Here is a 14,145-nt window from a genome sequence, read left to right as displayed (position 1 = left end):
CTGCACTTTTGATCCATTTAGAACATACCCTCTTAACATTTCTTGCTCTTGATCATTATGGGGGCTCAGCTAACATGTTGCCTGATAATTGTTTTTATCTACCATTTAAAAGCTTCCATTGTTTTTTCTCTTTTTGTTTGTTTGTTTGTTTGTTTTAACTTAGGCAAAAATGTTTCCAGACTGAATAAAGAGCATTTCTGAATAGCAATGATAAAATCTTGCCACAGATGTTTAAGTGGGTTTAGGTTTGGACATTGCCATGGCCATACTATACTATGACAGCTATGACTGTATGACCTGTTGAAAGGTAACCTCTACTGTTGGATAAATAGTTTTGCAGACTTTCTTCCTTCAACTTTAGCTACATCTTGCTTCAGGTGACCCTAATGAAAAAATTCCTCCAGTCAGCTTGAATGGATCAACCAACTAATCAGAAACATTGATTTGATTCTTCTTTTTTTTTTTTTTTTTTTTTTTTTTTTAACCTAAAATATTGCACCATGGAAAATATAACTAGCCTAATTTTATTTGAAAACTAAAAGTTTATTTTTAAATTTCCAATACTTGATTTCATCTGCTCCACCTTGAACTCACAGTCTAAATGTCGGTGGAAAAAATAAAAATAAAAATTCTAGAGAGAGATGGAGAGAGAAAGAGAGAAAGACAAATATATAAAAATATATAAATTATATATATATATATATATATATATATATATATATATATATATATATATATATATATGTATATTTTTTTATTTTTTTGTTTTTTTCAATCATGTTCAATAAATTAGAATATGTTTTCCAATGAAGCTCATTTGTCAGCCTGAAAGTACCTTTTGAAAACTCTATTCTTATAGTATTTCACAGAAAAAAAGGTGTAATGAAATGTCTTTGTGTGTTACTGAAATAGTCAAACTTTTAAATAATATAATATAATATAATATAATATAATATAATATAATATAATATAATATAATATAATATAATACAATTCTAGTGGGCGGGGGAGAAATTAACAACAAGAACTGTTGTAGAAACCAGATTACTTTCGAGACAGTCGATTAAACTGACATTAAAAAGTACTTTGGAAGAGTATCTGAGAACTAACTGTATTTGTGGTCCCTCTCTGAATAAAACCAGAGGAGCTTTTAAAATGACATTCATTGGTGGCTCAGGGCTGTCAGTCAAATGTGGGTGGTATCAGTTGACAAATGAGACTTCCAGTAAGTCCTCCTCACATGCTCTACAACACAGAGTCAACAGGCTGTGCGGGACATCAGACGGAACATCACCACGACTGGACAACATAAACAAACCAGCGCTCCAGCAGACCCGTCCCACCAACTCAACTTTAGCCCCCTTGAAAGACCACTCAGTCGCAGACTTTTTTTAAACTGCTTCACATTTCCACCGGCTTGGGATGTAACTTCCAGTGAGGATTTTGCGCCCAGGCGGAGCACTGAGACTTTTCTTGAGTTTCTTAACATTTCAGAGACGTAAGTTTTGACTTATTTAAAAGGTGTCACACTTATATGACATTGTAAGAACACTCGGTCACCTCTCGACACCATGGCGGAAGCGGCCCAGCAGCCACACCTGGTGGAAATCGACCCGGATTTCGAGCCCCTTTCGCGGCCCCGGTCGTGCACTTGGCCACTGCCCCGGCCGGAGTTCATCAACCCGGGAGACTCGAACACCTCGTCGCCGGTGCCGTCCGTGAAGCAGGAGCCCGGCGTTGGCAATGCGGAGTTCATCAACAATCTGAGCCTGCTGGAGGAGAATGAAGACTTCACGGAGCAGAAGCCGGTCATCCTGTGCAACGAGTTTCAGTGTCAGGAAAACTGCGTCCACCAGCAAGCCCAACAGCAACATCATCACCAGCATCAGCAGCAGCAGCAGCACCCAAACCCGCAACTCCCACATCAGCAGCAGCAGCAGCAGGTGCCTCTGCTCTCCACCCCGGTGGGCTCTTCACCTTCGGCAGCCGCAGCAGCGGCTGCAGCCGCTGCACAGAGGAAGAGCAGCTCCTCTCGGCGGAACGCATGGGGGAATATGTCATATGCAGACCTCATAACCAAAGCTATTGAAAGTTCTCCAGAGAACAGACTAACGCTGTCTCAGATTTATGACTGGATGGTGAAAAGTGTGCCTTACTTCAAGGACAAGGGAGACAGCAACAGCTCTGCAGGCTGGAAGGTATGTCTGACTGTTTTCATACTTGCTTCTTGGAGTTTACTGTGGACGATGCACCGATCATGGTTTTTTTCCTGACTGATACCTATTACCGATTTTCTTTGAAGAAGTTGTTAAATTGGGGTTTGTCACAGTCTTTTAACTAAAGTGTAATTTAATTTTAGTCACAATTTAGTCAGTTGACAATAGTGTAAAGCTATAGTCAAATACTTTTTAGTTCACTTTTATCAGAACATATATTTTTTTACATCAATATTTATTTGAGAATGCAATAGAAGTAAACTTATATCTTGCCACACAAACAATCTATCCCACCGTTCCTCAAACTGAAATTAAATATGGATCCTTCCAATATTTTTATAATTTAGTTTTTATTTAAGAGCATAAATTTCTTCTCATTTCTGCTGTAGTTTTAGTCATTCTGCATGTGGTTTTAATTGTCCACAAAACAAGTCTGGCTAGGTCAAACATTTTTAGTCAATAAAGCTGACAAAACTTTGACCTGCTAGTTTCGGTTTTGATTTTTTTTTTTTTTTAATTCAATGACTATGATCCATAAAACGGGAGAAAGAAAAATGTGCTGCCAAGAATAGTCTCCACAAAAATGATATTTATGCAACAAAACATGTCGTTAGTTGATGCATCTAGGGACTGAAAATGGTATGAAGTTCTTTGTTTTTACTGTTTTGGAAACAATGATCGGCACCGATCAGTGCCAATCAAGTGAAGATTGGCCAATTTCTTGCCTATTGAGTGGTGTGTCTTCAAGCTGCCTATGCTCGATAGAACTACTGCCTGTGCCAGTTCCTGTACAAAGTTATCCACTGGGGAATTTTATGTGTCTGTGGTATTTCACAGTGGGCTTTTATGGACTTCATTGTGTTTTATGCTGTTTTTATCTCATGTGGTATAACTGTAATATCCCCTCTGGGGAGATTTGGCTTCTCTGTGGCGCTTGATAGACAAGGCATTTATTTTGTAGCCTTTGTTTTAGAGTTGTTTGCTTTTATATTTCCATTGTTTTGTCGTTGTTACTGGCATGTTATCTTTTGGTCTACATTGTCACAAATGATTCATTCATCAGGATTTTCCTAGTTGATCTTGTCTGACCTGTCAATTTTCATTTTAGAAACTTCTGGTTTTTTTTCTCTTATACAGACTGTAACATAAAAAAGAGAAAACAATATGCTCCAAGCATACTGCATGTCCCTAAAATTTTTAATATTTCTTAAACTCAAAAAGTACATGCTGTCATATAAAAATTAGAGCTAGTCAAGAGAAAAATTGGCTTGAGCCGATCCCCAGCTGACCGATTAGTACATCTTCACCTCATAATTTCACCTCACGATTAAGCATAGACCATTGCTTTTTCCATGGTCTAAACTGAAAAAGCATGCAAGAACATTTAAATGCCAATGGCATTGTTAATTGTACCATGTCTTACAACCAGTGCATTATAATTTCGCAAACTTGTCTGTTACTACCATCACCTTAAACAGTCATCTGACTTCTTACTGCAGAATGTGACTTATGTGAGTCTCCTGACTCAACAGGAATTTTTTTTTTCTTCTTCCAGTTTGGCGTATTGATCTTTTAAACATGGTAATCATAAAATACTTGAGCCCTGACTGTACCGCTGAGGCAGCTCTCCTCTGTTTTTTTTTTTTTTTTGTCCTGCGAAAATGTTGTAAATTTTCAGGCTGAATCACAGGTTTTCACATTGGACTGAGGAACTCCAGTGCAGCTGAGTTTAAGCGGCTATGTCGTAAGGAGACACTGGAGTCGATCATGTGTCCTAGAAACTGTCCCAAAACATTACACAAGAGTAGATTCAAAATTTCTGATGTGGTGTGAAAGAAAGCACGCCTACTGAGGACTATCGAGGGGCGAAAATCTTTCGTTCATTTATTTATTGTTTGGAGACACATAGTTTCATTGATGTCTGACAATAAATTAATGACAGTCTGCTCTCCCAGCAGGAAATCATAGTGAGCCCATAATACTGAAAGATTTACTACGGCTGCCCTCTATTGTGTGTCTGGGTTGTTGAAATTTGAAGCAGTTGTAGTTTTTTTTTTTTTTCTTTATTGTTTGGGCTTGCTCCATCTGAGCAACCTCATGTGCTGAAATTTGACATATGTGTCAGTCACAGTTATTGGAGAAAATATATTTTTTAGTGCTGTTGCTGAATCTGACACAGATTGATATAAACAATACTGATTCACTTGGATTTTCACTGTTTTCATGCAGGTATTTTTTTCTTTTTTGCAAACATTTTGCTTCATATTCATCTCTCTGACCTCAAGGATTTTCGTAAATTTGCTTTAAAATTCACTTTGAGTTGTCAGATGTTGTCCCACAAGTGGAAAAATCCTTCCAGTGCAGTGGAATACTCTCAGTAAACAAAGCCGTCAATGAACAGATGTGGTGCAATGGGGGATTGATATTGTTCAAGTAGATCTTTACCTGAAGTCAGTTACCCACTGTTTATTCTGGTTGTGCATTTTTGCTCTAAAATGTTCTCGCAGTCCTTTTTTTTTTTTTTTTTACTATTTGGGGGCTAAACACAAACACAAAGTGGTAAGCAGGATTCATTGCTTTTACTTGAGAAGGTGCATCATTATTTAATCCACAAAGACAGCTATACATGCAAAAACACTACCTGCCTATAGAATTTCTTTGATAACTGTCTTACATTGCATTCAAATTTTTATTGTATTTTTTATTGATTGTCTTTGGAAAGCTCAACCAGCACGAGATCCTCAGAATAAAATGTTACTTGCTCCAAAATGTAAAAAGAAAATCTACCAAAAAAATGATTGAATCGCCATTATTGGAGACAGGAAAAAAAAAAGTTATTTCCACTTCTGCTTAAATAAAATAACTTATTGACAATAATTAACATTTATTTATTATGTTGATTTGAATATATCATGGCTGTTTTTGTCCCCAAACAACTCAACTGCTTTTCCTGTAAGTGAGGGAAAAAAATGTAGCAATGTTCTTTCCCCTAGCTGACCCACAGAGTTCAGCAACAGGTAGGAGAAAGGTCTGGTCACTCTAAGACTTTCTCTGGCATAGCTTTAAGCAGATCTAAACCGTAGCAACATTATGACAGAATATTTGTGCAGTCTTGAAACTGTAGCGTTTTAAAACCTTGGAATGCATTAATGCTTGGAACCATGTTTAATTGATAATAATAGTGGGAAACCAGAAGCAAGGTGACTGGAAGAAAGGTGTTGGTAGCCCACTTTCAGTTTTTCAGCCATTGGTCATTATATTTCTGGAGTCCTGCAAAATGAGATCATTTGTGACTTTGTTATAACAAAACAGTGTTACAAAATATCAATGCTTGGTTAATTGCCTCCAGCATGGTGATTTGCAACAGTCAATTTTTATTTTATAACGCATGTGACGGAGTCACACTGATAGAATCCTAACATGTTTTTTTGTCTGATCTACTGCATCTAAATTAACAGCTTTCCTCTCTGTTGCTCCAGCAGCCATGTAGCAGTTTGTGTGTGACTGGCAGCCCAGTGAGGGGTGCTTGGCTACCCCCTGGGTTTGCCGCCTTTCTTGCCATGTTGGGGGTGTGTAAAACTGAGTAATACTGTTGGAAAGCAAAGTACCGTTCAGTACTGCCGAGAGGAGTTATTCATAGAGCTCGGTTCCACACAGGGGGCTTGTCACACAATGTATCTTCAGCAGGAGCTCAGTTATAAGGCAGCCCGGACTCAAAAGTTAACATTAATATAATTAATGTTTAAATTAATTTTCTCCCTTTAAATTTTGTCAGATTTCCTATCAGTTTTTGATCAACTTTGAATGGCCAATTCTATTCCGATCAGCTAAGTTCTACTATAATATAAGAACAGTTTGAGAAATATTTTTTAAACATTTTTCTGGTAGTGGCAGCTTTAAAGTCAGTCTACTGTGTGAGAAGAGAGATGCTGGGAAACAGTTTTAAGACAAAGCTATTATGAACTATCCATTTTGAACTAGCGTTGGCATCTTATATTCACATTTGCACCATTAGCATTGTTGTAGTCATTAGCATGGCTAACATTACTAAAACAGCAGTCTCCAATTGTAAATTCTACATAATTTAGATCCTTAGCTTAGCCGGATGCTCCCAAAAGTTATCAATGTTTCCAAATCTTGCATGTTCAAAGGTTGGAATTTCAAAAGGATAAAACAATGAAACATCTTTACTTACAGCCTTCGCCTAGCTGCAATACACTGAAATCAGCTGTGTCGTTGAAACTTTTACTTTGAAGACTGTTGTCATTGAAACTTGATAGCACTTACTTAGTGTGATGGAATGACTAACCAGAAAATGAGCTTATGATTGACTGGTCAGGGGTTACGGTTAATCAAGCTAAAATGTGGTCAGTTCTGGTCTCGTCTCTCATACTCCAACATTTTTTTCATAATTGTTTTGGCTTGTTGCTATCCTAATTTTTATCTGTTACCCACATTCTGTCTCAAATGGGACAAAATAACTCACTGGAAATTCAAAAGCATGTTGATTTCATTAGTTACAGGCACATATTCTGTTAATGCAGATGCTGGAACGGTAATTTTGATCAAAACACTCACACCAAATTACCTTAACAGAACACAAATCACTGAATCAGAAAACAATATGTGGTTTGTGTTGATTCACTGATTGAGTAAGTCTTTGGCTGGCAGTGGTTTCTATGTGAGCTACAGTAGAGATCACTGACCGCATATCAAAAAAATGCTTGGTTTCCTTAACACCTTCAGATATTAATTATGATTAACTTGAGGATGGTTTATTGCTGTGACTATCTACTGTTAGCAAAGAAAGCACATAAAGTTCTCATTAATATCTAATTAGGGTTCTGTGCTCTGCAATTGTACAGAGCTCATTTCACAGTCCCACTAATCTTCCACAGTAGGTCCAGTCTAAGCTGAGTCATGACAGCCTCCACACTTCTCAGGCCGTCTGTGACAGTGTGAATTTGGAGGACAGTTGTGTCAGGTGGGATCAGCTTGGTCTGGGCACTGGCCCAAGCCCAGGATGCCACCTGACGGGAAAGAGAGCAGATGGCAAAAACAATGCATCACCAAGCGTTTTTGCTGAGCTCATTCTTCATGTCTTAGATCTGTGCACATTTTATGATCAGTTATTTCCCTTTGTAAAATGTTATTGCCAGAAATGCAGGACAGCTCCAGAAATTAAAAAAATTCTCTTATTTTGGTTATTCAGTTCAAAAAGTGAAATGTATTTATAATATAGATGCACTCATACGTTTTAAGAATTTCTTTGTGTTAATTTTGATTATTTTTGCTTACACAAAGTTGAAAGAGTATTATAGAGATGTAATGGCAGGTGTAAGCTCTGTACAATCACATTAGTGGAAGGTTATGTGGAAGGAAAAAGTGTGCGTGAAAAGCTCAAGTCCAAAGTTAACACATGAAATTTTAGGGTGCTTCATGTCTCCTTCTACTCACAAACTTTATTACTGATATTATTTTTCCAAGAGGTTTTGACACTTTCCAAACTACAGCAAAAATGCTTATACCTGTCTTTGTCACCATAGAATCAATGTGTTTGATTGGCCAGCAAGTTCACTTGACCTGGTCTCTATGGAGATTCTGATACATATTGTCTAGAGCAAGATTAGAGACATACGAACCAACAATGCAGACAAGACTCGGGCTGGTATTTAAGAAACCTGGGCTTCATGAGCACCGATTTGGTGCTGCATCGTTGGCGCCTTTATCATAAAACTTAACAGAAATGTGTGTTTGACTTCTGCCATTCTGCGTGTAAAGAATCTGTACAGTATTAGTTTAACTTTATGAATTGAATTAATGAAATAAATAAAGTTCACACATTAAAATAACACGAGGTACGCATGCATTCATACCTGCCAAAAATGTGTTCTTTTACTTCTTTTACGTCACTGCAGGATAAATATTTGCTTTAAGCTGGTGGAGCCTGATGGCTCAGGTGCGTTTGATGTCAGTATCAGGATGAGTTCAGTCAGAGGTTTCCTCCGTACACGGCGCTCTCTTGACCTGAAATTCCTCAACCTACGCTGGTAAATACTCCCACGGATCTCAAAACAAACTGTAGCAGCGGACAAACACATTGGTCCGAGCAGATTGTACAGCAAGCGACACAAGGGTCATTACCATGTCAATGCGCCTATTGACTCCCAACCCACTCAGTCTTACTGTAAACACTGACTTTGACAGGAGAACGGTTCTGCTCCAGCCTTTTAACACAATAATTTCCAAGCACCTGCAACAACGTAGAAGCGAATGGCAACTGAAATGATTTAAAGATATATTTTTCTTTTAAGTCAGACAAATGACACAGGATGGCATCATAAGTTGATAGTTTTATTCAAATATCAAAGTTTTCATTTTATCACTTCCTGTCCCCGTACAAAAATTATGAACCGGCAAATTAAACATTTCAACTGGTAATGGGTAAAAACTGAATCCAGCCTCTCATTATTGGGTTTAGCTGGTTACTTACATCACACTGCCAGTTGCTTGTTTCTGCATTTTTATCTTACCTTTGACATCCGAATGCAGTTATGCAATCTGTGGAACACAATTAAACATCCCGCTTAAAAGAAATGATTGCATTATGCAACAAATTTTTCATTGGAAATTACTCAGAGTTGAACTGAATCATGTTGTAATTGCTCAGCTTCAAATTGGCTGAATCATCCCTGGGCTTCACCGTGGGTCTGTCAATTGATGCTTTGTTTAATTTCTAAAAAAACTATTGATAAGAGTTACTTAATCTGCTGAGATTTTATCAAACATAATCAAAGTTTGCTTTAAAACAGGCCAGTCTTTGTACATCTAGAACATGAACAAGTCCTCTCAAATTCTGAGAAAGCAGGAAGGAGCTCAAAAGAAGTGAACAACCAAGCTTTTATGAAATGAATATCAGAATAGCATTTGTCTTCTCAACATTTAATAATCCAGAGTAATGGAGTAAATGGTACAGAGTAAGTTTTAATGGAGAGGAGTAGACTTGAGTCCTACTAGCCATGAAATGGCAGGCATAAACTAGATTTACTTTGGATTAATTTCAATGTAAATTGTCCCAAATTAACAATATTTGAACAATGATAATGTATCTATGTGTTTTCTAATATTGTCAGCCTTAGAAATAAAACCCTTTAAAACATTTCCCCCAAAGCGAGGAATGATGAACATTCTTCAGTTGAATAGAGGCAGTTAAGTAAATCTCTTACAGGCTACAGTTTAACTCTTTATTGTTTCTGAGCAAGGATACAGAAATCTGTTTAATGTTGGAATGTTTGCCATATAAACCTCTGAAATATGGCTTAAAGTCAACCAGAAGCTGAGACTGAAGGTGTTATAATCCTGAGTAAGCACAAAGCTAGTTGAACTTTGTCACAACTCTAAGAATGTTAGCTTCCCTGAAAGTGTTTTAGTGGGACAGAAAGTCAGATAGAACAGCAGTCGTCTTGTTTCAGCTGGTTCAGAACACACACGCACACACACACACACACACACACACACAGACGTGCAAACACTCAAAAAGCACACACACCAAACCCCTGTGAAGCATTTAAGGAGTCTAGCTTTGGCATTGTCCCAAGACACGAGGGGCAGCTGTGATTCTTAGGCAAAAAGAACTGAAGGAGCTCTCCTCACCCTCCTCCCCATTTCCTGCCTGCACTGTCTGCCTTTTCGTTCCTAGTTTTTAGCCTCAGTATAAAGCAGGTCACACTCAATTTTTTAAAAGGTTACCAGACACTCCCCTCCCTTGCTGTCTCTCCATATTCTTCTGCCATTGTCAAACCTTCAGCTACACCAGGGGCTCCCATTCCTTGTACAAAAACAAAGAGCTAAAGATTAAGGGAAGGAGAGTCCCAGAAAGCTCCAAGTTCAGTCTGGGTGACACTTGTGAGGAGTTGCATAACAAGACATTTACTGGAATCAGGGAGCCGCAGGCCAAAGTCTGGTGCCACTGGTTAGTCAGCGGAACTGTGAGGCCTGTGTTGGAGATATGTGGGACGCTGTGTGTGTGCGCGTGTATGTGTGTGTGAGTGTGGGTGCACACACATAACCTGGGCCTCATAATTAAAGCTCTTCTGCTGGCAGATGCACAATCACGATGGCAGACAGACAGGCAGACACAGGGAACATTCCAGCACATGCTTTTATATCCTTTTCTTTACTGCAGAGGAATACTTTGTGTCTTTTTCTTTTTTTCTTCCCGCCTGATTTCAACACGGAAACTTCTTTACAACTGCCTGTACTCTTCACTTACTGGATCATGTTTTGTTTTGAAGTGCTGATTTACCATAGCTGCACACAGGGGGTGTCAAACAAAGTGGGAATGGACTTAGGATCTGATTTATGGGCACCATCAAGTTGGATGGAATGTATCTGAAAACATACGTCTTATTGAATTAAGGTCTGAACTTTGACTGGGCCATTGCAACACATAAACATGCTTTGATATAAGTCAGCCAAAACTGAGCAGTTTCCTGCTGAAATGAAGTTATGCAAATCAGGGCCACCACACTGGTTGCTGCAAACAAAACTTCTTATGGCTTATTTTCAGCAGTTGTTTCTTCTCCCATCAGTGGCTTGGATCTCTCTACCTTGTCAGGAGTTACCAGAGGTCCTTTTGTTTTTTCCTCTACAACAGCTCTCCTTCTCCTACTGCAAAACAGTGCGCTGTTCTTTCTTGAATTGTCTTTGCTTATTTGGATTATTCAGATAATTAGTTTAATATGTCAATTAAAAACTGAAGATTTTCCTTTTCACATCATCTGTTTTTTTATGCCCTTGTAAGTACAAGTCGATCAACTTGTTTTGATGGTGCTGGCAGAGAACGGTGAAACACTGTGACGTAACTGTGCTGATCCACGCTGATCTGATGGAGCAACAGCGTGATACTAGTAGCCCCACAGACGATTTCACAACGTCATGTTTTCCCTTCTATCCTGCTCCAGATTTGTTTACCTCCTCAGCTCCGGCACTACTATTGCTCTCTGCACTCTTTCATTCTTGTTTGCCCAGAAGGGCTTTAGGGGATTTAATCAAACTTCAGTTGACTGAGGCAGTAAACAGGCAGGACAGCGGGTCAGAGTTATGGCGAAGCACAGCTATCAAATGATGTTTGCATGTTGATGTCTTTGTGTGGAACACGTGTGTTTATTTATGGGCGCTATTCTGATGACATCACGTCACTTTAACCTCAGCTGAATGTTTCCAATTTATCTCATGTTGGACTTCTTCATTGGTGTCCTTGTTTTACAGTTTGATCTCATTTGGTGCATATTTTCTGGATATAAATCGTTAATTATTTAATTTTTTTTTGTTTGTTTTTTTAAACTGTGGAACAATTTTTGTTGTTTTTCTTATTTTAAGTTAAAAGTTTTTGCACAAGATGAAAGTTTTGAATTCCTTTAAAGGTTGGAGATGTTTTCATTTTCATCACAAAACCACAAAGTTCCGTGTATTAAATTACTATTTCATGTGCTAGACCACCAATGCCTTTAATTTATTAGGTACCCAATTGTGGACTTCAGGTGTGTCTTTATTTATCCATATAAATAAAGATCTGTATGTTTGTATATCTGTATATACAAAAATCTGTATATTTTTTGTTACACAGTTTTTTTTATATAGCACTGATCTCATCTTTAAAAAACAAAATTATCCAGTTTATATAAAGAAATATGTAGTCAGTTCAATCCTACCATACAGACAAATTTAATGCAAATTACAATGGATCCTCACCTGCTTATTGTTCAGTATTTGAGGATTCACCTGCTTGCAGATTTTTCTGTGGAGTGCTACTTGAAATTATTTGCTGAAAAATCATGTTTAGCATCTTTGTTAGATGAGATACCTGCTACTTGACTTGTGATTGGCTTGTGTAAAGCAGCCAATCCAAGAGTGTCATTCATTTGCCTTGCTGTTGATTGGCTGTATCCCCAAGAGCAGAGATAAGAAAGCTTCAGTGGTTTCAACTATGCGAATTAAAGCATGTTAAAGTGCATTTCATGTTAGAACTAGTAAAATAGGCAGTTGTAATGGATTCCAAAGGGAGTCTCAAATATTTGTGGATTTCAGCTATCCAGTTCAGGTCCCTACACCCCTCGAACATGGGGTCTACTGTATTCCAAATCAATCCTATTAATACAGTTGAGTTTAGTTTGTAACACAAACTGATAAAAAAACAGTTGGTTTCAGCAGTCCCTCCACCAGACAGGGCATGTGTTTTTTTCTAAGTTTTGCAGTTTTAGACAACTTTTTTCATGTGTGAGTGTACTTAAATATGGCTGCTTGGCTGACCCCGGGTCTTTCATGTCTTTCACCCTTAACAGCTTAAGGTTTTTGGTTGTAACATGAATAAATGTGAAAAGCTCAAGGGGTATAAATCCTTTTGCAAGGCACCACATCAAACCACAAAACCTTTCTACTCAGTAAGAGCACCTTCCATTTACACAGCATATATTCTAAGCTGTGGAATACTTTTTTGTTTTGTTTTGCTCGAGTTAGTGAAACATCAGGTGGTGCTGCTGGTAAATTAACACTTACCGAGCCTTTATATAACAGGACTGAACTCTGGAAAATCCCATATTGTGATCCTTTCATTTTCAAACAAATCAGGTGGAATGTGTACGCGGCTGATTCCGCCCACCTCAGACGCTGTGTTCCTGCCAGTGTTTTGTTTTGTCAGTCCCTATTTTCTGGCTGCAGCCCAGAGGACAGACCACTCAGTGTCCTGGCTGACCACTAACTTCACAGTGAGTGTAGCCGTAACAGCAAAGAGTTAGGTCTTCAGCTAAAGAGGGGAGGAACACCAAATCTAGGAGCTTTACACTAAGAGTGAAAATATGGAGTAGAGATCATGTTAGCTTGCCAGGTAAACAGTCATTTAGGATGAGTCAGAATGTTTTGTTTTTCTCAGAGTGGGTTTGGTAGTAGCGGGACAGGAGCACGTGATACTTTGTTTTGGTCGCGGGTTTACCCGGGCTTGGCGCAGAGTGTGCTTTTGCCCCGCGTGCCGTCGCAGCTTCTCATCTTTCACACAAACTGAAGAAAACAACCCAAACCAAACCAAAAAAAAAAAAAAAATCTCCTGATTCTTTTTGCAGGAAGACCTCGACATTGTTTTATGGTGCAAAAAGAGGAACTGTTGACGTTTTAGTGTTAAAACGAGAAATGAAAGTCGCCAGCACTTCTTCACATGTGAAAATCCGCTCTCGTGGATCTCTGAGCTGGGTTGCAGAATCGTGGGGAGGGCAGCGCTTTAATGGGACTGCTCGCTCGCTGCCCCGGGCCCCAAACCACTGGCATTACCCAAACCCACATTGTTGTGCAATTCCCGCCCTAAGGCGATTATACACGGTGCCTGTCAGACTGGCCTGGCATTATCACACCATCACACATTCACTCGACCCTCTGTCACACTCAAGAATGCTCAACAGTGGAAATTTAAATCCATGATTAATTCAGAGTGAGGCTGAGAGTATGGATTTAAAGATATCCTTATGTCCTTTGTGTCTCCTCCATAAGACTCCCCCCTCCTCCTCCCCGCCTGACTTCTAGAGAGGGAGCCATGAGATTCAGGGTGATTTTCTGCACATACACTTAAGACTCATTTGTCTCCCAATGATTCATTCCTATTCTTGCTGTACGTAATTGACGCAAAAGATTAGAATTAATCACCCACTTAACCTAAACCCCCCCCCCCCAACACTTGTTTAAGTCTCGATATAAAGTGATATTTTTAGGTGGCAGCCGTAATGTGAGAAAGGTCAGTTGATGTTATGAGCCTGGTGAGTCAGACGAAAAGTTTCTATTCAGCAGGTTTTGCTTCTTTCACTATTTGAAGTATTACTTCAGATGATATTTGAACCAGCTCTTAGCTGTTCTTAAGTTCATGTCTTTGAGAGTGTCTTGCCCT

At 38.7% G+C, this 14,145-nt stretch overlaps 1 protein-coding gene across 1 annotated transcript in view; it reads left to right on the top strand.

Moving 5' to 3' along the window:
* Nucleotides 1-1,235: 1,235 nt before the first annotated feature.
* foxo1a (forkhead box O1 a) overlaps nucleotides 1,236-14,145 on the top strand; it is a 34,768-nt gene continuing 21,858 nt past the window's right edge. The window contains exon 1 of the mRNA XM_014981258.2: nucleotides 1,236-2,198. Coding sequence (XP_014836744.2) covers nucleotides 1,572-2,198 — 627 coding nt within the window. The 5' untranslated portion in view covers nucleotides 1,236-1,571. The remainder of the gene's footprint in view (nucleotides 2,199-14,145) is intronic.

This window comes from Poecilia mexicana, unplaced genomic scaffold (genome assembly GCF_051168715.1).
Source record: "Poecilia mexicana isolate PSO_F unplaced genomic scaffold, ASM5116871v1 scaffold_13, whole genome shotgun sequence".
In the NCBI taxonomy this organism is placed as follows: Eukaryota; Metazoa; Chordata; class Actinopteri; order Cyprinodontiformes; family Poeciliidae; genus Poecilia; species Poecilia mexicana.
The sequence above is the reverse complement of the archived record's forward strand: the minus strand, read 5'-3'. Positions and strand labels throughout refer to the sequence as shown.